We start from the raw sequence: 25,686 nt of genomic DNA on the forward strand, positions 1-25,686 counted from the left end.
CATTTATGAACATTGTAGTACTTCAGCTTTGAAATGTGCCATATCATACACTATTGACTGAAAACCCCAAATTGCAAGTCGGTGTGTATCTATTTTTGATTATGGCACAGTGAGCTGAGCACTAAGTATTCTTCATGTATTTATGGTGTCAGCAAATCTTTTTGCTTGGACTTTGTTGAAAACAGGAATTGTACGTACGTGGACTTTTGGTCTTCACCTTTTCCATTCTATTTCCTGTTCATTGGAGGTAAAGTTGTATTTCATGAGATTTATGAATTATAAATTGTTTGTTGCAGGATGTACCCCCAGACATATCCGTCTGTGTTTTTGTGCTGGAGCAAGCGCTTTCGGTCCGGGCTCTGCAAGAGATGGTCACATCAACATCCCAAGCTTCCACCGTGAGTTCAGGGCTCTCTTTGTCATTGTGTTACTTTACAAGATCATAAACGTATAAAATATTGCACTCTGCTTATATGAGAGCAAAAGAAAAAAATGTGGAGTGTTCGAGGCGGACATGTTTAATGAATGTGCTATACTTCATCAGCTGATGGACATGAATTAGTTCAGAGTATTGCATATTAGTTATCAGTGCAGTTATTGATTTTACAGTTTTGTGCCTATGTGGGTGTATTGTGGGTGAATGCATACCTGCATTGACGTATATTGTCTTCAGAGTTATTGACCTAAATTTGTTGGAAGTCATTTGACCTTGTCACTGGTCTACCAGGCTTGGCTTTACGAGTAATCTTGGGATTACATTTTCCTGCTGCCATCATCAATATTGCCTGGCTCCCTTGTGGGCCAGCCCCGTACCGAAGACTACTGCGGTCTAGCTGGCATCATCACACCCCAGTAAAGTGAAGTCTTCTCCCTCGCAGTGAAGGGCTTATTACTTGATTGTTTTCTGGATATCTCGCCTGCACTATTACCTCAATGTGGTTTGTTTTTTCTATGTGCATCACTCATTGTGTTGCTTCAAGGTTACAGCTTGTAAGACATTGCAAAATGTATTTGCTGTAGTGTAATGCACACATATTCCAGAATTGTGATTGTCGCCAATCACATGGTTTTGGACATGCTCTTCCGTATTTTTAGTCAAGATTTCAGTTATTTGGTCAAATCAGGTCCCATAGTTTTGAGTCATGTGTTGGTCTGGGAGTTGTTAGCATCCACTTGTTGCCTGTATTGATGGAAGGTCAGTGTTTCTTGCTGGATTTAATTATCTTGTCAGAGTGTGGATCCTGTTTCAACTTCTGTTGGTTAGGTAAACAAAGGTCGCTCATATCAGAGTCTTTGACCAGTTCCTGCATGTTTTTATAAACATGTTCAAAGTTATCGCCAAACTTTCTCTATTGTTTTACAGTGGATAATGACTGGAATATAGTGTTGCATTAAAAGCCTGAGAAAAGCTGACCACTTCCAGGAGTCACACTAGCTTAAAAAGACAACAAAAAACATTGGGCATACGCGATGACAGAGAAACAAATGTGTAAAGGAGCAATATTTTTGCGTATTAGCTTTTGCATGTCGGAACAACCTTTTCCGAAAGAGTTGTTTTCTTTGTGGGAGATGCAATTATCACTGAACAGCAGCCATTTATTTGATTTGTCTGAAAACCAAGGGTATGCATTTTTCCACGCAGGATATTATCTGAAAAAGAGGCACATTATTTGTGCACATGATTACTCAATTTGATAAAGGGCGTCAGCTAATTTTCAAATATGCAGGAATTGTGGATCATTGGGGTCCCTGCACATCTTCTCATGGGAATCTTTTAATGTGTTCCATTTTATAGAAAAAACTTTTTGTGAATAAAGTCTTCAACATGTCAAAAGAGTGAAGTGCTCTTTGACAGTTATAAATATCAGGGATGAGCACATTTTTAGAAATCTGAATGTTTTGAGCATATCTGAGAAACATCACGGCACATGTTTACATTGAATTATAATAACGTTTTGACATATCTCAGAAATATCACAGGACGTATTTACCTTGAAGTGTTTGGAGTGGAAATGATTGTGTGTTTCAGGCGGCCCAGTCAGGCCACAGGACCTTGCTGTATGGTCACGCAATCCTCCTGCGACATTACCATGGCAACATGGTGAGTGGACTTAACGTCTTGGCCAAGAGCCATTCATCTTCATGCTAAGCAATGCCTTCACCTTGGTGTTTAGTGTATCAAGAGCTGTCTACACCGACAGTGTTAGCGTAATTATGAACACTTCATGTCAAGGTGTCTAGATGCTGTGCGGCCTGGACTGAAATGTAATGCTGTGCGGTCAGCTGGTGTTTAGTGTATTAAGAGCTGTCCACACCGGCAGTGTTAGCGTAACTATGAACACTTCATGTCAAGGTGTCTACATGCTGTCCAGCCTGGCCTGCAGTGCGGTCAGCTGTTGTTGAGTGGGTCTGAGCACTTGCGACTGATGTTAACGGTAGTCATAGCCTCCTCCTCCCCCTCCCCAGGTGTTGCTCCAGTGTAATAGGATTATTGATTGATCGTGGTAATAGGACATTAACTGGAAGGCCAAACATTGTTACGCTTGTGAGGCTTTGCACCTGTTACATAGATGGAGCCAGTGCATGTGTGGGACTCTGGCTTGTTTTCTTTATACTCATTATAGATTTAGGATTATTGGATTATAACGACTTTCAGTTCTTGTGGCTTTGGAGACAATGAGGATTTGGGGGGTGTAGGGATTGAGGCAATGATTAGGGTTCCGAGTAAAGAATGTTATGAATGACATTCACAGGAATAATATTGATTTCTGTTTAAGTGCACAAGGGGGGAGGGGGGGATGGGGTGTGATTAGATTCAGATGTTGATACAGTAGTCATTAAGGGATTAGTATAGCTGTTGATTAAATGATAACATGATTGATCAGATATGTACAGATATTGGTACAAGAAATACACAATCAATTAGATGTTATAGTGCAAGATACATATTATATACTCAACTTCATTTTTCATAAACCACCCTTTTTAGGGGTGAGAAGTTTGTTTGAACGTGTGACATCTTTGCCAGGACTAAGCTGCTAGTGGTTGAATTATACTGCTGAATCTGCTGATGAACTTTGTTTTCAGTATTTATCCTGCCTTTCCACAAGTTCATCCAATGACAAACTGGCTTTTGATGTCGGCTTACAAGAAACTGCTGAAGGTAATATCAGATCTGTTGATTTCATAATATATGTGACGTGTTACCTTATGTTGCATTTGAAGACCACAAAAGTACTGATTTTGATGGAATAGGATGGCCATTGTTTAACAACCAAGTAAATGTATGGGGAGATTTCAGATACAAAACAAAGTCTGTTAATAAATATGATGGCGTTGATTACCTTAATGAAAATTAAATGGTGTACAAGTGCAGAGCTGCCAATTGCTACGCTTTCGGTGTAGCATGGTACGTTTTAAGACAGACCGCTATTCTGTTTTGCCAAGCTTAAACTTGCTACGCTCAAACAAGTAATCACTAGCATGCAAGTTTGCTCTTTCTTGTGAGCCCTGGTACTCATTTCTGATTCTCACTCTAGGGGTCATAACACATTTACCACATTGAAAAGTGGCACTGCAGACACTCGATTGGCCATTATATTTCTTTTTTTCTCAATAAACTTTAAAAAAAATGTATATATTCATGCACGAAATAGCGGATGTGCGAATAAATGTTAGACAATGCTACACTTAAACACCATTTGCTACGCTGAAAATTCAACAAAAAAATCAAAATTACTACACTTGAGGTTTTCACACGGGTTAGTAGGTCTGCAAGTGATGCGAACATGTTAACAAATGACTTTGTTTGACAGGAGAGTCTTGCTGGTGGACCATCCACCCGGCCTCCAAACAGCGCTCAGAGGGAGAGAAAGTGCGTGTGGGAGACGACCTCATCCTTGTCAGCGTTTCTTCTGAGCGATACCTGGTAGGTTGATATTGAATTTACATGATTCATTTCATGCAATGAGAGGAGCAGAAGATCAGAATTTGAGAAAGCTAAATTCATCTCATGAAATCCATTTCGATGGAATTTTGGCGTAACTCGATTCTTGGCGATTTTGATGTTTTTGAACTTTAGACTAAGTAAATCAGTCTCCATGAAAAATATTCTCTTAAATATGATTGACAATGCATGATTTTACATTCTTTTTTCTTTCTATCCATACCAGGAACGAATATAAACACTATTTTATAATAAAAATAATCAGTTTTGTCCTTCTCCTGAAAAGCTGTTTGAACCAAGTTACCCCAAAAGTCCAGCCCGACGACGATTTGCTTTGGTTTGTTGAATCATATGGTGTGAATCGATCATCTGCAGGGGTTGAATGCAGGGGCTTGACACTGAATGATATGATTTGATATTGCAGCACATTGGGAGTGGCGCCAGTGTGATAGCATCTTTCCAGCAAACCCTGTGGACCGTTGTCCCCATCTGCTCTGGTGCTGTCCGACAGAAGACACTTGGTGAGAATTTATTTTTCATTTTCATTACTTTACTGTCCCATCGCTGCAAAATTTCGGTTGCTTCCTCCCAGTGGAAAGCTAGTAGCAACAGAGTTGTGCCACCAAGGTGTATGCGTGTTTAGGTGTAATCAGCCACCTGCACTTATGGCAGAATGACCAAGGTCTTTCACATGCAACAGGGGTGACACAGAGGTGGAACATGGATACAGCCTCTGAGTCTGCACTGTGATAAAGTTGCCCCAAGTCCATCCCAGCCTGGATTCGAACCCGTGACCATAGGATCACAAGTCCAGTGCTCTACCAACTGAGCTGCCGGGCCCCCCTCTATTTATGTAGAAGTTCCTGATTTTTGAATACAGCTGTATATGCAAAATTATTCTTTCTTGAAGAGATTTACTTGCACTGACTGTGTCAAGAAGCCCAACTCATCCTATAAGCCTTTGGCCTTGTTTATTACACTGCTCTTTTACCCTTGTGATGTCTTGGAAGAGACTGGTACATGTTTGTTTTTTTGTTTTTTTCTCACAGGCTATGTGTTTGGTGGGGACGTGCTCCGACTGTTTCATGGACACATGGATGAATGTTTGGCTTTACCAGAAGCTGGCAGCGAAAATGAGTTCAAGTAAGCTTTTTTTGCCCAAGTGAAATACATTTTGTCAGTCAATTTTGATGAAGTATGGGGGGGGGGGGGGGGGGGGGATTCTTTCAGTATTTTCAGAATGTCTTCTGGATCAGCATGTGTATTTATGTTCGAGCAAATTTGTGCAGTTTGAAAAAATGGTGTTAGCAAGACAGAGCATGATTTGTGTTCCTTGATTTTAAGAATTGGTTGTTCTGCATCATCACTTTTGGTGTTAGCAAGACAGACAGTCAAAGCTGTCTATTACGACCACCCAAGGGTCCTGTCAAAACCCGTTGTAATGGACAGGTGACCATAATAGAAAGGTAAATTATGTCGAAAAAAACCTCATGGTTTCTCTCAGGTGGTTGTAATGGGCAGGTGATTGCAATAGAGATTGTGGCCTGGGCAGGTGTAAGCAAGACAGAGCATGATATGTGTGGCTTGATGTGAAGAATTGGTTGTCCTGCATTATCATTGTTCCCCCTGTGTTTCAGCTGCGTGATGTACGAGACAGGGGCTGTGTGCAGTCATGCCAGGTCACTGTGGAGAATGGAACATACCCGCACAAAGTGAGCAACCTCTTTCGACTTGCAGGGATGTCATTTGAAAAAGATGAAAGTCTTGTTGCTTCAAACGAAAGATAAATGAACCTAAAATATAAAGTACTGGGATGTTGTCAGTGAAATTTAAAAAAATGCCACAAGCGTCTAGACAATTTTTTCAAAGTTTAAGGAAGACTGTGGCATCACCTTTCCAATAACACTACACATTATGGCAGCTCTTCTGAAATGACAGCAAAGTTTTCTGCCATTTGAAATTAGTCTGGGTGTTTTGCAAACATCTAAGGTGAAGTTTAATATTCTGTTGGGTTTGGAAATGATGCTAACATTCTACAGTACTGTACATGTGAATTTTTGCTGAATAGTGAAAATGTGTCAGTTAATTCTCAAACACAATTTGCCAATGTGTTCAGGTGGGGTGGTGGTTTCATGGGATGGGGGCAGCAGTGCAGAATTCGACACGTAACATCCGGTCGCTACCTGTCGGTGACCCACGACAACCAGGTGGTCACCTCTCACCGCAACAACGCTGATGAGAAGAGCACCGTCTTCTCTCTCGTGCAGACGAAAGTAAGTTTTACTTATCTGTTTGTACAGTGGAACCCCCTTTTAAGACCCCCCAATTTAAGAATTCCTCCTTTTTAAGACCTTGTTTTCTGAGTCTTTGTTCATAACCTCTGTACATTTACCCCCATTTTAAGACTCCCTCCTTTTTAAGACATGATTTTTTAAAGATTTTTTAAGGTCTTAAAAGGGGGGTTCCACTGTAATAATTTACAGAATTGTCTCACCAACTGCTTTTACTTCCATCCTACGTTTTACTGTTGGTAGCGTCTTTTCTGCTTGTTTGGCAATACTGTTGGTAAGGACCTGTCCAGTCTTACTTGGGCAAGAGGTCTGTTTATGACTGTTGGCAGTTTGTTTTTTACTACTTGTATTGTACAGAGAAGTTAAAGTTTACAGAAAAGTCGATGTGAAAAATAATTGTGTAGATGGCTCTGTGGGGCCTGCAAAGCCCTTGATGCGAGTATAGTACATGTCTGGTAAAACTACCTCGCTGATAGCCCCTTCGAATGATGGGAATTTGTTCGCTCCTTCACTCAGCATGTTTATATGCTTTTAGGATGAGAAGAAACAACAACAGGGAGAGACTAGAGAGGACGAGGGCATGGGTCACGCTGACCTGAAGTACGGTGACTCGGTGGTGTTCATCCAGCACGAGGACTCGGGCCTGTGGCTTTCCTACATCACCTTTGAGACAAAGAAACGAGGCATCGGCCGAGTGGAGGAGAAGAAGGTGGGACACTTGCTTTCATTTAGCAAACTGCTGTATACATGCAGCGTTATGAAACTGGTATGCATTTTAAGTTATGACTTGATTGCACACTCAAAGCTATGTCTAACCAGTGTGCCTTGTGGCAGATAAAAAGACAAAAAACTACTGTACTCACATGTGAACGAAGTTGTCGAAACTTACGATTTGAGACGTTTCGACCCTTTTATCTTGTTCAGGTTGATAGAAAAAGAAAGAATGCAGAACAAAGTACCGGTATGTGGCAGATATGACTGACTGTCATGTGTCAACCTATTGCCTGAGTATTAGCCTTTGATCTAATCTCACATTGCGTTTCTTTCACTGGATTACACCGTTGCACACACACTTGTACGACATGCATACATGGAGGTGATTAGAAACACAGATTAGTCTTCTTGTTCTTGTTCTGCGTTCTTGGGCTGAAATTCTCACTTTCACTCATGTTTTTGCACAACGGGGGTTTTACGTGTATGACTGTTTTTTGCCTCGCCATTTAGGCATCCATACTCCACTTTCGGGGGAATAAATTAGGCTAAAAATCAAGGAGAGCTTTGATGACAAGAAGACTGTGATTGCAGGCCATCATGCTGGTGGAGGGACACATGGACGATGGTTTCACCTTCTCCAGGGCGCAAGAGGAGGAGTCGCGCTCCGCTCGCGTGATCAGGAAATGCCAGTCTTTGTTTAACAGGTTCAACAAGTATGTCTCATTTTCAGTAGTGATCCCGCCCCTAGACGCCTGCCTGCCTGCCTGGCGTCTCATGTTTCCAGTTTAAACTGTACCCCGCTGTCTTCAGTCATGTGCATTCAACCAGCTAGTCAATTTCAAAATTGAAAATAAGATTCTTTATCAATCTCAAAATTGAACATAGATCCTTTTCACTATGGAAACATGACAGTTGAGAGGCATTGTCCTGTTTCTTTCGCATTGGGCTGGTTTGCACATCATTTGAGACAAAATCGTGACTTGTTTGCATGTCATTACATATGTAAGTCATTTGTACTCATCTTGGTTTGAAGCAGGAAATAATGAAGGCGGACTTTAAGAATCACAATACAATCTATCAACAGCTAATGTCTTTGTATTTAACATTGTTTAAAGAGCATGCTAAAGAGGCTCATACTGAGTATGGATATGAAAAGCATTTTCCTAATCACACAAACTAATTGTGACATTAATTTACCCACGTAGGGTGGTGGCTTTTCAGCGATAACAGCTTGTGAACAGTTTTGTTTTAAGGGAAAAAAAGGAATTTGTTTACTTTTGGAAAAGAATTTTTTTCCTGAAAATCTGTGAATGAACAACATGTGAAAAAGTTTAACAATCATGACTGAAGGCAAGAAGAAACTTAAAAACCACAGCAGAAGAATGCAGCTTTAAGTTCAAGTCTAAGAACAATAATTTATTGTCAGGAATCATTTTTTTCTTTCAAACCATTTGTACGTGTTCCAACTGTAATCAAAGAGCATGAACATCTAACCAACCAACAGTGTTCTTTGCCATCCAACAACATATTGTTGTCTGTAACCAATTTGTTGTCTAATGTTAATCTAACAAAAAACCTGACTCCCTATCCTGGCTTTCCCTGTTACAGACCTGTGCACATGTACGGTTTCTCCGTAATTTCTCCGATTTTTATATGCAGAATACGGTGCTACGTTTTTTTTATTAAAATTCCGAAATTCCAATGTTTTACTCAAAAAATGTTTTTTGTACTTTTGTTCTGTTTTAAGATGTTTTGACCAATTCGTTGGCCGTTGCGCTGAAAAGACGTATTCCGATTTACCGGAAGCACGCGTGTTCTCAGCATTAAGTCTTTGTTCTTAGACTTAGTTCGTCCAGCGTCTGCGTGGCAACTTTTGATTGAAGTGAAACATGGAAAAGAAAACAAGTCGCGTAAGGCGAAAATACAACATTTAGTCGAGGTCAGTCGAACTCACAGAATGAAACTGAACGCACTGCATTTTCGTGGCAAAGGCAGTGAAATTGACAATCCAGAAAAGCGCTGTAGCGGTAGCGCTGAGGAGGATAGCACGCTTTACTATATCTCTATTCTTTTTAACTTTCTGAACGTGTTTTTAATCCATACATATCATATCTATATGTTTTTGGAATCAGGAACGGACAAGGAATAAGATGAAATTGTTTTTAAATCGATTTCGGAAATTTTATTTTAATAATAATTTTTATATTTTTAATTGTCAGAGCTTGTTTTTAATCCGAATATAACATATTTAAATGTTTTTGGAATCAGAAAATGACGAAGAATAAGATGAACGTAATTTTGGATCGTTTTATAAACAAAAAAATTTAAATTACAATTTTCAGATTTTTAATGACCAAAGTCATTAATTAATTTTTAAGCCTCCAAGCTGAAATGCAATACCAAAGTCCAGCCTTCGTCGAAGATTGCTTGGCCAAAATTTCCATTAATTTTATTGAAAAATGAGGGTGTGACAGTGCCGCCTCAACTTTTACAAAATGCCGGATATGACGTCATCAAACACATTTATCGAAAAAATGAAAAAAACGTCTGGGGATATCATACCCAAGAACTTTCAGGAAAAATGTCATAAAGATCGGTCCAGTAGTTTACTCTGAATTGCTCTACACACACACAAAACAAAACATTTAGTCAAAACTTGACTAAATGTAAAAAGAGTGCGAGATTCAGATAGTGAAGAGGAGACACCGGCTCTGTCACCAAAGAAGAAGAAAACGGCACCACAGTGCTAAAAGTCCAGTTATTCTCATAGTGTTTCAGTTTGTGTGCTTTGTGAGCAGAATTATGTCTTGAACTGTCGTTACAGTTTACTACTGAAGCATTTTAAAAACTACTGAAATTTGGTTTGTTTACTACTGATGAGCGTTTTGAGTGTGCACAGGTCTGCTGTTTGGTTACCTTTTTAAAAGCAGACAACAGTCAGCAGTGAGGAGAATTGATTCCTTGTGAAGTATTAAATGTAAAATCAGGAAGAGAGATTTGTTATGTTACCTGAATGGTGGTTACTTACAATTTGTAAAGTATAAATGCAATTTGTATTTTTCTTTCTGCTTGTGCTGTTATAGCTTGCAAGTTTCCAAATCTAAAAATCACAGGGAACTGCTGGCTGAGCTTTCAAAGTGTGCTTATTATATTGATCCCTTTAAAGTAGTTCCTCCTTTAAATTTAGGCAGTTATGCACAATCAAGCAGCACTAGTAATAGACACTTTGTTTTTTTCCCATTAGAAATCTTTTGCTGTGCTTCGCTTCACATTTTTAGCTGCACTTTTAAAGCAAACTCCCACAAATAGTTTTTGTTTGTTAGTTTACAACTGTTGCAAGTTTACATTAAACCTGTTGATTGTAGTTTACACCGATGTTTAGTTTACAACAACAACACTTGCCAGTGCCAGCAGTAGTTTCAGCAATCTGTAGTTTCTTTTACGTTGCAGATAAAATAACATACTAACCACATCTCAAATCATGCAGATTCCTTTTAGAACCCAGCCAATACAGTATAGCTTTTCAGTCCCACACGCAAGCTCCCCAGCCAGTATAGTTTCTCAGTTCCTCTTACAATCTCTCCCTTGCTAAACCGTAGTAGCGTAACACTAACAAACAAAACACTCCTTCAGTCCACATCTCTAACCTTGACAATTTTCTGCACGCACTCAGGGCACTGGATGCTCTGAAAACGGATGGGAGGAACAGTCAAGCCTGGTCACGCATCAGTCTGGACGAGGTGATCAAATGCCTGGAGGATCTCATCGAGTACTTCGCCCAGCCTGCCGAGGACGTGGAGCATGAGGAGAAGCAGAACTACCTCAAGGCGCTCAGAAATAGGCAGGACCTCTTCCAAGAGGAGGTGATACTTTTTGTGTGGATAGTTATGCATGGCTGTGTCTGTATCTTCAGAGTGAAGAATGATGGGGTGATATGCTGGAAGTTATTCTGTGTTTTTTTCTTCTGTTTTCCTACCTGTATGTTTTTCTTTATGCCTGTCTATCTGAACAATGGAAAATGACTGTCTTCAAAGTGCAAGAGATGGGTGTTCAGGATGTTTAATCTGTGTCCATGTTTGAGTGTGGTCTGTCTGTCTGCGTCTGTGTTTCCGTAAGTTGTGTAAGCCGAATGAGACTTAAAAACAAATACTTTTAACATTTTATCTTTGTTGTGCACAGGGTATGATTGCCCTGATCCTGGAGACGATCGACAAGTTCAGCCAGTACAAGAGTCGGCGCCAGTTTGCACACTACGCCGGGGAGGACGCTGCCGGAAAATGGGACGACATCTCCAGCTACCTCTACCTCCTGCTTGGTGAGAGTGGAAACAGATTCAACTTTGATAGTAGTTGACCTTTTCTTTGGGGGTGGGGGGATGCTAGTTTCAGAAAAGACAGCATGCAAGTACAGTGCTGCAGTGGAACACCCCTTTTAAGACCCCCCATTTTAAGACACTCCTTTAAGACTTTTTTTTCTCAGACTTTCTGTTCATAACCTCTGTAAAATTACCTCCATTGTACGACTCCTGCCTTTTTAAGACCCGATTTTCTCAGATTTATGGAGATCTTAAAAGGGGGGTTCCACTGTACCTGCAATGGAAGGACACCCTGGGGACCAGCAGAAAGTGTCCCCACATTGCAGGTGACCTGAAATTGCAGGTATATTTGATAGACAAAGGGACAACTGAAGGTTTCCGTCATTGGAGGTGTCCCTTGACTACCGAGAGGCTTTGCGAACCTTTAGATTTCCTAGAAGGTTTCTAGAAGGCGACTCAGCAGCACCCTGTTTAGCGCTGGCTTTCTTTTTACCACTGTCAGCCATGACGGCGTTAGTCTAATGTATATTCAAAACAAAGACCAACTGTGATAAAAAAAAACACGCTAAACGATAATAATTTGGAACGGTCTCACCGAATACAGACGAGGAGCGAAGATGAAACGTCGGAAGACCAAGGTGAGAATCTGCCTGAAAGGCAGTGGGCTATCAAAAGCCCGAGCGTAGCAGAAAAAGCGTCTGCAGCCTGCGAGCGCTGAAGTGAGAATTGCTATATGTGAGTTGGGATAAGATATGTAATTTAATTTGTTTTGACAGCTGCCGCAGTTCTCAATTTTACTGCATTATGTGTTGGTTTTGTTTGTAAGTTGTTTGATTTTGAATTAGTTTTGACCGCTGGTTTGATTTTGACCTTGTTTTGACAGCTGCCATGATCCGTGGAAATCGTGCCAACTGCGCCCAGTTCGCTCAGTCCTACAGGCTGGACTGGCTGGTCAACAGACTGGAGAGTCAGCAGTCCTCCAAAGGTAAGGGCTAGTGGTTTTGATATTCATTTTGGGTGAATCAGTTTTACATGTGTCTGTGAATCGTGTCAGTTGCTTACTTTTGTTTTTTGGTGGGGGGGGGGGGGGAGTGCTGATTGCCTATGGTATCATGTATTTCATTCACTGGATCTACCTCAATAGTTGATTCTCTGCTCCTTATTGTAGAGGTCTGAAGGCAGTGTGTCAAATTCTGTGAGCTGATCATGATGTTTAAGACAAACTGGTGCCATGTAGTCCTGTTGCACTTTAGTTTTTGTTTGCTGAACACAGTATACCAAAGTCCGACAGCTGATAGTAACTTGATGGACAAACTGGTGCCTTGTGATCGTGCTGCACTGTAAATCTGTACACCTACTTAACCGTGGTATGGTATTGATTACAAACGAATGATTCAGATTTTTGCTGTGTGTAGGTGTGCTGGACGTGCTTCACTGTGTGCTGATTGACAGCCCTGAAGCGCTCAACATGATCAAGGAGAAACACATCATCACCATCATCTCCCTCATCGACAAACATGGAAGGGATCCCAAGGTACGCCACTTTCTTACTGCCTTTCTTGGACTGTCAGTTGCAGACGGAAGACATATTGACTACTAGTTCCAAGAACAATAAATTTGAAACAAAATTAAGCTGTGGAGAAAAAGAAATTTATGTGGAGAAATGGTCAAATGGCAATTTTTTGTTGCGTCTCAAGAATTCGTTTCGTACCGATCCAAAGAAAAATGTGAAACTAAATTGAATACCCATAATGCAAAGTCACTTCCGTCTGCTACAATTAACAAGAGACAACGCTTTCAATCAGCTCAGACATTAATTGGGTTTTTCTGCGTCTACGCCGCGGGGTTTCCATTGTTGAGTATAATTTATGCGTTGTGGTTTGCGTGTTTTTGTAGTATTACAATCTTTGTGCGATTTTTCATGCAAGAGGGTTTTAAATTGGCGAAATAAATTTCGATCCTTTGTTCTTGCTAGAAGCCAGCGCGCTGATTGACGAGTGCGTCATGGCGTCACCCAGCCTCGATGTTCAGACACAAAATTGGTCTAAAATCGCGATCCTGGGGCATTCGTTTGCTCGCAGATTCGGGGAATTCCTCAAGAATGACACGCAGGTGTCGGCTAATTTGGGTTTCGGGACCTGTGAGATAGTTGTGTTTGGAAGGGGAGGATCAGTGGAAAGTCAAAGATTTGGATTTTATCGTGCGCATGCGTGCACATGGGGTGTTCGGTGTTATGAACAATATAGCAGAAGTAGTGGCAGCATTAAATGGTTTTTTTTTTTTTTTTTTTTTTTTTTTTTTTTTCTTTTTTTTTTTTTTTTTTTTTCGACCTCAGTTGCATGCAAGGCTGCTTCAACCCATCTTTTTTGCCTCTTTCGTCTTTTTTTTGTTTTTGTTTTTTGTTTTTTTTTTTTTTTTTTCTTTCTTTTTGGGCGGTGAGCATATCCTTCTTCATTGGTCTTTTTTTTTTTTTTTTTAATGAAGTTTTAATTTTGTTTTCTTTTACATTACAATTTAACTAATGTCTGCGTGTATGTGCGTGTGTGTGTGTGTGTGTGTGTGTGTGTGTGTGTGTGTGTGTGTGTGTGTGTGTGTGTGTGTGTGTGTGTTGTTGTTGCTGTTCCCATAATTCTGTTATATAATACATTTTCAGCGGGACAATACATAACAAGTTAATTAATCCAACGCTCGATAGACAAAGGCGAGAATTTACAAATTACCCATTACAGTACCAGTTTTCAGCACAGCATCATACAGCGCATATATAAATAACTTTACATTAACAGCACAATACTACTAGTTATCTATATTCTTATACACAGTTCAATTTTACTAGAAATTTCGAACTCGAGCTTGGTTCTGAAATAAGATCTTCATGTTAGTTTTTGGATTTCCGTACTTAAACTGGCTTATGCACATTTTCGATATCAATATAAGGTGATTAATTATGAAGGTTTTCTCTCTGGGGATATCACGTGTGAAATACCCAAAAAGAGCCTCTTCGCAGCTTAACTTTATATTTTTGCCTGTACATTTAAATATGTACCCTTGACATTCCTGCCATATGGGTTGCACTGCTCTACACTGCCAAAAAAAGTGCTCGATGAAGTCGGTTTCGTTACAATACTGACAAAGATTTGTTTGACGAATTCCCATCTTATGTAGCAAAATATTGGTGGGATATATATTGTGTAAAATTTTCCAATGCAATAGACGAAGACGGGTTTCTGTCGAGCATTCGTTAGCTAATTTCCAGTGTTTATCTTCTAATGTAATATTTAATTTGTTCGACCAAAATCCAGCTGAGCTTGGCTCCTTTATCTCATAATTTAACATCTTTAGGCGAATTTGGCGTGGAGATAATTGTATAAATGGCATATGATCAGAACGGGCCTGACCCGTATCACGCAATAATAGAGCTTTAATGGCAGTCTGTATTGCATTATATTCAAATAGGCGAGACTGTTTATATCCAGTTAGTTCACATATTTCCTCAAATGGTATTGATTGTTTTATGATCAGGTGCTGGATGTGCTGCGGTCTCTGTGCGTGGGTAACGAGGTGGCGGTACGAATGAACCAGAACCTCATCTGTGACAACCTCCTGCCTGGACGCGACTTGCTGCTGCAGACACAGCTTGTGGACCACGTCACAAGGTCTGCTCATCATTACTTTTTTTTTTATCAACATGTTTGTTGCTGATGTATTAAAACTGTACACTGTTATGTAAGTGTATAAAGGTTATTGTATAACTTTGTAAAATGCAACTGGGAAAAGGCAGATTTGTTTTGAACAGAGGTAATTTTATATGTCAGTTATATTTTAACTGGTTTGCCATGGCATATTCAAATAATTAAGGCATACTGGTGAAAGGCAGATTTTGTTTAAACAGATGTCAGTTCATACATCAGTTATGTATTTGTTTTGTTATGTCAATGAAATAATGAAGGGCGTCAAATTTGTGTTATCTCTATCTGCCCAATGCAGAGGTATTTGAACATTGTGCTGTTGGTTTATCACCATGAAAGAAATACCTATCAAGAAAAAGAGTTGTGTGAGACGGTGATGACTCACCATGAGTCTGTTTTGCTATCACATATTGTACATCAGGAATCCACCAGCCCATAAACTGCTCCTTTCTCTATAATCCCACAGCATGCTCCTTAACCTGTACGTGGGCCTTCTTCTTCTTCTGCATTCATAGGCTGAAACTCCCGTGTACACTCATATTTTTTGCACAAGTATGTTTTCATGTGTACAAATGTTTTTACTCATAAACTGTTTCTTTTTCTATAAACCTACAGCATGCGCCCCAACCTGTACATAGGTCTGAAAGAGGGGTCAGCCATGTACAAGAAGTGGTACTTTGAGATGATGGTGATCCAGCACCAGCCGGCCACACACCGACCCCCTGTGCTGCGAGTGGGCTGGGCCAACACCTCAGGCTTCATCCCTTACCCGGGAGGTGGGGAGCACTGGGGAGCCAACGGGGCCGGCGATGACCTCTACTCCTACGCCTTTGATGGCCTCAACCTCTGGACAGGTAGGGAAAGTGTGCAGCTTTTTCACCGTTGCTGTGTTGGGGAAAAAAGACTGCAAAGTTTATGATACTAACAGTATGTTCACCGTGGCGCTTCACAAGGGGCGATTTTGTGGTGTATCGTTCTTTTTATGTTTTGTGATGCTGCGATACACTACACCTGAGTTTCTCTTCTTGGGATAATACACTTTTCTATATCTATGTTACATATATAGGTTTACTGTGTCAACTTTGCAAAGTCATCTTTGCAAAGTATACTTCACAAAGCTTTCACGAACCTATGGCACTGAATTTTTGCAATGTCAACTTCTGGCTCAATTAAGGACGGATCTGAGAGGTTGTGTCATAGATTTCAGTTCTGTTATGTTTTTTAATATATTAACAGTATTTATTTGATTGGTACCTGTCAGGTGGCAAACACAAGCAGGTGCGTAAAGGCAGCCAGCACTTCCAGAAGGGAGACGTGATTGGCTGCTCCCTGGACCTGACGGTGCCACAGATTGCGTTCTCCGTCAACGGCGTGAGGGTCGGTGGCTTCTTCAAGGACTTCAACCTGGACGGCATGTTCTTCCCTGTCATCACACTCTCTGCCTCCGTCAGGTCAGCTGGCAAGATTCTGAATCCTTTTAATAAAGAACAAGTGTTTGTAAAGCTGCCTTACAAGCATGGATTACACTTTACGTTACATTGTATTTGTATTGTTGACCAAAATATGACACTTTTCACAGATCGAGATAGTGTTCTTCCGAAGCAAGCCAGCGGTCAAGGTGAACAATGACTGTCGAGAACTGTGTGAAATAAAGTCATATTTTGGTCAAAAATACAAATAAAAGTCGATTGATTTTGTTAACAATTTCTTTTTATTTTGGATGATTGAATGCACACAAACATGGCAGGTGCCAGAATATTAGGACTAAGTAGTCTTGGGTTCAAGCATACAGCATCTTAATCAACTGTGGCAAAACACTGCAATCATTTGTGTGTGCAGTTGTCGCTACATGTTTGGAGGGGAGGATGGCAGGCTGAAGTACGGCCCCCCTGACGAGCACTCCCCCATGATCGAGTCTCTGCCGCCCAAGGAGAAGCTGCACATCGAGCCTTGCTTCTACTTCGGGGAGCTGCACAAGAACGTCATCAGCGGTCCTACGGAGATCTGTGACTACCATCCCTTTGTGCCCAACCCTGTCAGCACTTCACACGTAAGTTGTCCCAAGTTGACATGTTGAACAGAGTACCTGACATAACTTTCCTTGTTCCATTTGTACAGTACAGTGGAATCTATGAACATTTGGTCTTAAGGAGGGAATCTTGAAATGGGCATACATTTACAGAAGTTCTGAACAGAAAATCTGAACAGATCGGGTTCTTAAAAAGGGGGGTAGTCTTAAAAAGGGGGGTAGTCTTAAATTGGGGTGTCTTAAAAGACAGTCCCAGTGTATTTTTAATATGGACAAAGTAAAAAAACAACGGAGAGAAGAAATTAGTTCAAGCAATTTACTTATGCAAGTGATGCTCACAGCTTTGCATGAAGGTGATGAAATAAAACAAAATCTCTCGCTTATATACTACTAGAGCTGTCATTCTTAGCACTAGTAATGCAATATTCTTGATTTTAATTTTGAGTGTGTTTGAACTTTAACTGTTTCAGATCCAGCTGCCAACGTACATTGAGAACGTGCGAGACAAGCTTGCAGAGAACCTTCATGAGCTGTGGGCAGTGGCCAAGATTGACCAGGGCTGGACATACGGGGATGTCAGTATCTCAAAGCTCTCTTCTTTTACACTTTATCTTATGCCACTATGATAGGAAATAAGTTACACAAGCCTCAAAGTATTCAACCCACCAACATTTTCGACAGATTTAAAAGTATCATGTTTTTAATGGAATGTTCTTGTTGCTGTTATTGTATATCAAGTACAGTCTTTTTGACTCACATGCGAAGCAAAAGTGAGTCTATGTACTCACCCGAGTCGTCCGTCCGTCCGTCCGTCCGTCCGTCCGGACGTCCGTCCGGAAAACTTTAACGTTGGATATTTCTTGGACACTATTCAGTCTATCAGTACCAAATTTGGCAAGATGGTGTATGATGACAAGGCCCCAAAAAACATACATAGCATCTTGACCTTACTTCAAGGTCAAGGTCGCAGGGGCCATAAATGTTGCCTAAAAAACAGCTATTTTTCACATTTTTCCCATTTTCTCTGAAGTTTTTGAGATTCAATACCTCACCTATATATGATATATAGGGCAAAGTAAGCCCCATCTTTTGATACCAGTTTGGTTTACCTTGCTTCAAGGTCAAGGTCACAGGAGCTCTTCAAAGTTGGATTGTATACATATTTTGAAGTGACCTTGACCCTGAACTATGGAAGATAACTGTTTCAAACTTAAAAATTATGTGGGGCACATGTTATGCTTTCATCATGAGACACATTTGGTCACATATGATCAAGGTCAAGGTCACTTTGACCCTTATGAAATGTGACCAAAATAAGGTAGTGAACCACTAAAAGTGACCATATCTCATGGTAGAAAGAGCCAATAAGCACCATTGTACTTCCTATGTCTTGAATTAACAGCTTTGTGTTGCATGACCTTGGATGACCTTGACCTTGGGTCAAGGTCACATGTATTTTGGTAGGAAAAATGTGTAAAGCATGTGAGTCGTATGGGCTTTGCCCTTCTTGTTTTCTCTTTTTTTTCCCAATCATGCTGCTTTGTGTAAATTCTATATTATGCAGATGTTTTTCCCCAAAACTAGTTGCTTCAAAAATGTGGGATTACTGGATTTATTCATGTGTAGATTCTGATTTCTTACGTATTACTTAACTTGTGATGCTATGCTATGTCACCTGTGAGACTTTGTTATGCTGATTACATGTACTTGTTGGTTTTGATCAGGCCCGGGAACCCCAGCAGAAAAAGAACCCTTCGCTGACAAACTTCGAGAGGCTGCCGATGACGGAGAAGAAGTACGTCATCACTGTGGCCTACGAGACACTCAGGTCAGTTTGCTTGTAGCATTATTTAAACAGAAGTTTTACCGTGGAACGCCCTTTTTAAGACCTCGATAAATCTGAAAAAATCAGGTCTTGAAAAGTACTGAGTCTTAAAATGGGGATACATTTACAGAGCACGGCACGGTTGGCCTAGTGGTAAGGCGTCCGCCCCGTGATCGGGAAGTCGTGGGTTCGAACCCCGGCCGGGTCATACCTAAGACTTTAAAATTGGCAATCTAGTGGCTGCTCCGCCTGGCGTCTGGCATTATGGGGTTAGTGCTAGGACTGGTTGGTCCGGTGTCAGAATAATGTGACTGGGTGAGACATGAAGCCTGTGCTGCGACTTCTGTCTTGTGTGTGGCGCACGTTAAATGTCAAAGCAGCACCGCCCTGATATGGCCCTTCGTGGTCGGCTGGGCGTTAAACAAACAAACAAACAAACATTTACAGAGGTTATGAAAAGAACATCTGAGGAAACAGGGTCTGAAAAGGGAGGGAGTCTTAAAGGGGGGGGGGGGGGGGTCTACTGTATCTGTAAGAAAATCTTGAAATGTGTTAGTTCTTCCTCTGTCATTCTCTCTATAAACATGTCTGTTGATCTGTGAGTGTGTCGGTCAGTTTGTTGCTTCATCCTTGACAGAAATCAGTCATTGTGTATTCATATGTTAATTCCTGTGTGAATGGACAGCAGCTGCATTTCTGTTTTGCTACATTCACTTTTGTTAGCCTTATTCACGTTTTATTGTTTGTGTTTGAAAATAGATGTAAAGCAAAACGATCCCTGTTGAAATGCAACTGATTTTTGCTTTGATACAGAACGCTGCTGGCCCTTGGTTACCACATCGCCATCAACCAACAGCAGCAGCAAAACAACCGCCTCAAGATGCTCAAGCTGGGAAACAAGTAAGCCAACTAAATTTGTTGAATTGTAGGGACATTATAATAATAGAACTAATAATGATAATAATAATCCAAACGATTTACAATTGCATGTCCTTGGAACCCAGGCACAGCAGATGTGGAGAAACTTCAAAATTAAATATGTTTTTTGATAGAGACTTTATCTGGGCTGTCACAACTGTGACTGGGCCTCTGTCTGGCATAAGTCAGGGTTTTACCACAACACATACCTCACTTGCCTCAGATCGACAAGAAAACCTCTATCAGACTTTTTTCACCCCACGAAGAAATGCTTAAGGTTTTTATAGCTACATGTCTTTGCTTCCATTTAGTGGATGATCAGGGGTTGTATCCTGATTTGGTATCTTGATTTGTGTTAACCTGATCAGCTGGCCTTTGCATAAGCACCCTTTTCCCCCTACCCCATACTTGTACTTGTCTCTTCACTGTTAAAATAAAATCTCTGCAAAAATAAGATTGATTGTGTTTATATCTATTTACACCATGAGTTGGCTTTAAATGCTTCCGGCAACATTGGAGCCCTTGCAATGAAGCATATACAATGTTACCTGTGATGTGAGGACCCTCCGATGAGAGGACATCCCTTAAAAGGACACATTCTGTAGTCCCTTTCTCTATTATCTTAACCAAAGTATACCATGACAGGACACCTGCAGTGTAGGGACACCTTTGGCTGGTCCTAAGGGTGTCCTTATATCGCAGGTACCACTGCAGTTACCTCTTTAATTGTGTTTTGTTCGTTTGTTGCTAGCTACCTGCAGAGCAATGGCTACAAGCCCAGCCCACTGGATCTGGCCGGAGTCACGCTGACAGAAAAGCTGGAAGAGCTGGTGGAACTGCTGGCTGAAAACACGCACAACGTCTGGGCAAGAGACCGCATCAAGAACGGATGGACCTATGGCCTTTATGAAGTAGGCATTCTTCTCTGTGTGTGTGTCTGTGCGTGTGTGTGTCCATGCACGCATGTTTGTTTAACTGGCTGGCTGTTTGTCTGTCTGCAAGACTTGAGTTCACGGCGCAGAACCCTATTACACTAAATGCTTTAAAACCAATATATTAAACTACAACTTTCCCTATTTTGCACCTGTGATGTCTTTGATTTCTTGGAGCTTTATACAGAACATTATTTTGCAGGACAACTTCCACAAACGCAGCCCTCATCTCGTGCCTTACAACAAGGTGGACGAACATATCAAGAAGGCCAACAGGTGAGGCATTTATCATCCACAGTCGAAACTGTGATGAATTTACATTTGTGCTGTCTTACAATATAAATTTATTTTCTATATTATAAGTGTTTGTCCACCGCTGACTCAAAGATCAATGACTGTATCGTATTGTTTTGTTCCTATAACATACCTTGCTTGTTTATTGATTTACTCTTGTGCTGTTTTGGCAAATGAAAGGTATTTGTGGGCTCATAGACGAAGAGGAAAAAGAAGTTGGCCACTTTGCTAGACCCCATGCCTCTTGAGTGGACTTTTCTCAGAAAGCTGTACGCTGTTTTTCAGGGACACATCCAGCGAAGCTGTGCGGACACTGGTCGCCTACGGTTACACCATCGAAGCCCCAACCAGCGAGACGGGGGAGAGTGGTATGGCAGGTGTGTTGCTTCACTAACCTTTCTTTTCTCTTCTTAACCTGGCTACTGCGTGCCGTTTAATGCCAGCGCCTCACGATTTGGCCGTCACGTTTGTTATATTTCACGTTTGTTATATTTTGTCTCCTGTTTTTAGCGGTCATTTGGGTGCTCTTTTTGTCTCCTTAAGGATTATGAGTGGGGTACACACGTGTTGTTGGTTCAGGGTGTTAATGTGAATGGTAGATCAGTTTTGTTTTTTGACAGATTAAGCTATTTTGTTCTCGGTAGAAAATGCAGTGGTTGTTGTTTACCCTGGTTCTTGTGACACTGTGGAAGTTTTAAAGGTGGCTTCTTCATAGCTAAATATTATTACTTATGCATGCAGTGTGTTTCAGAGTGTTTCGGTTGAGAACTTTTATTCAGTGTACTGATCGATATTCAGATGTCTTCTGTTGGATAGTCGAAAAATATTTTTGCTGAATATTTACTGCTTTGTGTAGTTGGTTATTTGTAACTGGCAGGAAAACAGCGCCTAAATAAATGGGCATGTATATGCCTCTATATATTCATTGCAAGAGTTTTGAATGCCTGTCTTGTTTGTGGTGCCCCATTGTTTGGTTAATGATGTGAATATTCTCCTGGGTTTTGTTACTTCGCTTTTATTTGCAACTTTTATTAAATTTGTGTCCCATCACTTTATTTTGATCTTGAGCAGTTTCATGAGTTTGTAATGAAGGGTGTTAATTTTCCTGCCTGGTCTTTCCATGGTTGTCTTTTCTTTCTTAGTTCCCAGTGATTTAATCAGGAATTTTCATTCCTTTTTACAATATTTTGTTAAACTTTTTGAAGAGCGTGATACTTTGTTTCTGTGGTATACACAAACAGGAACTGTAAGTAGCTGTCTCTTGATTACTTTACAGCATTGCTTTGTTGGATCTGTGTACGTTTTGCATTTAGAAAATCGGTCTAAATTCAACCTTTAAAGCAAAGTTCTCTTTATTGATTTGAAACTATTCAAATTTATATTGACGTTTATTTCTTGTTGCACATTGCATGCCAAAGGAAGCAAGCTGCAGAGCAGACTAGCTGCGCTAGGGTTCAAAACAGGTACTAGTGCAGTAAAGAAAAATCTCTCTGTATTAATGTCTCTGAGCTTGATGGTGCGAGGTTGTTGCTGGTGGCCAACAGCGGACAGTTGTTGTCAAGGTGTTTGTGTTTGCTGTGTCTGGAATAGACTGCCCTTTTCAGTTTCTGTGGCAACGCCGCGTAAAGCTGGTATTGTGGATTCTCTTGTTGTTTTGAGTTATTCTTTCGCTGCATTTATCTAATAACTTTCAGTGTCATTAAAAAATGTAATTTAATGATCAGTGTCAAGCTGGTAGTATTGGTAGCTTTTCTGTTTTGATGTCATGTGTGAGAGATTACTGTCTGTCAGTTTTTCTGTCTTCGTCCATCCTTCTCATTTGTGTCACTCCCTCCTATACTGTGTTTTTATGGAAAAGTTTTTCTTCTTCTCAAGACGACCAATTCTGTTTAAGCTGTTTGAGCTGTTAAATCTCTTCTTTATTTTAACTTTTGCTTCATACCCTGTGAGTCGTTAGCTTTCTAGATTTCATGTTTTACATTATGTAGTGATAGTGGTTGTTCTGAAGTAAAATCTGAACAGATGGACTGTATTCTCCACTAAATTTGATGGTTACTGTTGCAATAATAATATTTTATTTGTTCTCACTGTGGTAAGTGCAGGCGCGAAGTTGTATGTGCTTTTACAGACCTGAATATGTGTCTGTTAATTTTAGTTATATTTGTGTTTTCAGCTAATATTTGATGACACAACACAAATCTTCTTGAAATGAGACTTTCAGGCTTGTGTCTTTATTCTCATGGGTGTGCTAAGGTTTTACCTGGTACATTGCCTGCAGCATCAGCTGTTAGTGATTATTTCTGTCAGTTTGGTTTGTCTTTTTTGTGCTGAGTACAACTACCAGTTTTAAGCTTTATTATCTAGGTACGGTAGCTGTTTTTGACTCACATGCGAAGCAAAAGTGAGTCTATGTACTCACCCGAGTCGTCTGTCCGTCCGTCCGGCCGTCCGGAAAACTTTAACGTTGGATATTTCTTGGACACTATTCAGTCTATCAGTACCAAATTTGGCAAGATGGTGTATGATGACAAGGCCCCAAAAAACATACATAGCATCTTGACCTTGCTTCAAGGTCAAGGTCGCAGGGGCAATAAATGTTGTCTAAAAAACAGCTATTTTTTACATTTTTCATATTTTCTCTGAAGATTTGAGATTGAATACCTCACCTATATATTTGATATATAGGGCAAAGTAAGCCCCATCTTTTGATACCAGTTTGGTTTACCTTGCTTCAAGGTCAAGGTCACAGGAGCTCTTCAAAGTTGGATTGTATACATATTTTGAAGTGACCTTGACCCTGAACTATGGAAGATAACTGTTTCAAACTTAAAAATTATGTGGGGCACATGTTATGCTTTCATCATGAGACAATTTGGTCACATATGATCAAGGTCAAGGTCACTTTGACCCTTATGAAATGTGACCAAAATAAGGTAGTGAACCACTAAAAGTGACCATATCTCATGGTAGAAAGAGCCAATAAGCACCATTGTACTTCCTATGTCTTGAATTAACAGCTTTGTGTTGCATGACCTTGGATGACCTTGACCTTGGGTCAAGGTCACATGTATTTTGGTAGGAAAAATGTGTAAAGCAGTTCTTAGTGTATGATGTCATTGCTAGGTTTAGGTCAAGGTCAAGCATGTGAGTCGTATGGGCTTTGCCCTTCTTGTTGTTTTTTAGTCTCTATCTCTCTCTAAGCGTACACGTGTGATAAACGTCTTGTGTTGCTTTTGTTTGAAGTGGTGTTTTTTATTGTTCAGCTGAGGTAAAACGTCTCCTTGACATGGAAGCAGGTATGTGTAAATACCACAGTTCTAGCTGACCCAAAGGTGGAGTTCCTTGTGGTGGTTCAAACATCTATCTGTTGCTGGCCTAAAATAGGGTTAACATTCATTTTCCAGTCTCTATTCCTCCACTCCCCCAGCCCCCACACCTCAGCCCGCATCCCCAAAGCCCCCTCTCGCCCTGCCCCCCTGAAGCCTAATATTAATTTGGCGAAGTTGATTTCTCAAAACTCGCTGCACAAAGCTTTGGCTCTAAATTTTCACGAAGTTAACTTGGGCTCAATTCAACCCCACTCTACCCCTAAACCCCACCACACCCCCATCCATCAAGGGCTTTTTTCAACAATATCTTATCTCTTAACCCCCCCCCCCTCTCCCCCAGTCCCCATCCCAGAGCCCCACCCATCTCCATCCCCAAAGGCCGCCCCCCCCCCCCCCCCACAACCAACTTGTTCCCATCCAACCCTACCCCAAATACCCCAGCCCAAGCCTTGCCCCACTCCCTCCCATCAAGGATTTTGCCCACAAGATCCTTGATTAGATTCACAAGAACGTCACCACTCGGTTTGTAGTTGTTCCTTCAGGTTGGTTCTTTTCTCAACACTTACTAATCTGAACTTTCCTAGCTGTTAGTGTCATAGTCAGAAATAGATATTCAGTAATTGGCTGTAAGAATTCGTCTCAGCAACCCTAGGTCCAGTTTTTTGTTGTTATCTTCTGGTAGGCTTACAGTGGATTTGAGCTGTTTTCGCTTAGGTTCTAAACTGTAAAACTAAGTTGTCGTTATTTTGATTGAGTGCCATGCTCCCAGTTTTTAACATATACACTTGAGACATAGCATTAGGCAATTAGGCAGAAGAGTTCTAGTAATGCCTCTGCGTTCATTGCAATTCTTAGAATGCACATGTAGTATGTAGGTCAGTCTTAATAAACATGAAGTAGTGATAGCTGTTTGATTACGACTGTTCAGAGTGACTAAAACTGCGGACATCAAACATTTCATGCAGTGTGTTCCTGCATTTAAGAGCAGCAGTTTATAATAAGTTGCAAAGACTAGTTTGTGACAATAATAACTTATAATAACTGTGACGCTCATTACAAATGAGAATTGCTACAAGCATGGCTTTATTTGTCAGCTAAAATGATGAGTTATTTGAGCGGCTTGCGAGAGTTTGGACTTTATAACTTATTTGTGCACAAAGAAGGGACAAAGAAGATCATATAGTATTAATAATTGTGCATTATATTTTACATTTCCTTCATGTACAATTTGCCGCCCTACATGCCAATCGGCATAACGGGCAGTAAGTAAGTCACGTACAATTGAATTTGTGGTTATGATGTGTGTTTTCCATCTTGTTTCTTGTCCTTATTATTTGGAACTTGTTCATTGGCACAGAGCCTTGGTAAAAGAAATATGCTGCATGACAATTTTATTCACTGTTA

General features: G+C 40.6%; 1 protein-coding gene across 7 annotated transcripts in view; it reads left to right on the forward strand.

The window, feature by feature from the left end:
• Nucleotides 1-25,686, forward strand: part of LOC138952552 (ryanodine receptor-like) — a 203,506-nt gene that overhangs the window by 29,750 nt on the left and 148,070 nt on the right. For 5 of the 7 annotated variants that reach the window (XM_070324235.1, XM_070324240.1, XM_070324239.1 and 2 more), the window contains exons 3-26: nucleotides 297-398; nucleotides 2,030-2,101; nucleotides 3,088-3,163; nucleotides 3,816-3,928; nucleotides 4,371-4,467; nucleotides 4,996-5,089; nucleotides 5,584-5,658; nucleotides 6,063-6,219; nucleotides 6,773-6,946; nucleotides 7,543-7,664; nucleotides 10,625-10,814; nucleotides 11,131-11,266; nucleotides 12,150-12,251; nucleotides 12,682-12,800; nucleotides 14,789-14,922; nucleotides 15,571-15,809; nucleotides 16,217-16,406; nucleotides 16,795-17,005; nucleotides 17,455-17,559; nucleotides 18,709-18,812; nucleotides 19,623-19,709; nucleotides 20,479-20,638; nucleotides 20,862-20,935; nucleotides 21,239-21,330. In XM_070324235.1, coding sequence (XP_070180336.1) covers nucleotides 297-398; nucleotides 2,030-2,101; nucleotides 3,088-3,163; nucleotides 3,816-3,928; nucleotides 4,371-4,467; nucleotides 4,996-5,089; nucleotides 5,584-5,658; nucleotides 6,063-6,219; nucleotides 6,773-6,946; nucleotides 7,543-7,664; nucleotides 10,625-10,814; nucleotides 11,131-11,266; nucleotides 12,150-12,251; nucleotides 12,682-12,800; nucleotides 14,789-14,922; nucleotides 15,571-15,809; nucleotides 16,217-16,406; nucleotides 16,795-17,005; nucleotides 17,455-17,559; nucleotides 18,709-18,812; nucleotides 19,623-19,709; nucleotides 20,479-20,638; nucleotides 20,862-20,935; nucleotides 21,239-21,330 — 3,025 coding nt within the window. The remainder of the gene's footprint in view (nucleotides 1-296; nucleotides 399-2,029; nucleotides 2,102-3,087; nucleotides 3,164-3,815; nucleotides 3,929-4,370; nucleotides 4,468-4,995; nucleotides 5,090-5,583; nucleotides 5,659-6,062; nucleotides 6,220-6,772; nucleotides 6,947-7,542; nucleotides 7,665-10,624; nucleotides 10,815-11,130; nucleotides 11,267-12,149; nucleotides 12,252-12,681; nucleotides 12,801-14,788; nucleotides 14,923-15,570; nucleotides 15,810-16,216; nucleotides 16,407-16,794; nucleotides 17,006-17,454; nucleotides 17,560-18,708; nucleotides 18,813-19,622; nucleotides 19,710-20,478; nucleotides 20,639-20,861; nucleotides 20,936-21,238; nucleotides 21,331-25,686) is intronic. The other 2 variants (XM_070324238.1, XM_070324237.1) reach the window with 2 other exon arrangements.

Source organism: Littorina saxatilis, linkage group LG17 (assembly GCF_037325665.1).
Source record: "Littorina saxatilis isolate snail1 linkage group LG17, US_GU_Lsax_2.0, whole genome shotgun sequence".
NCBI lineage: Eukaryota > Metazoa > Mollusca > Gastropoda > Littorinimorpha > Littorinidae > Littorina > Littorina saxatilis.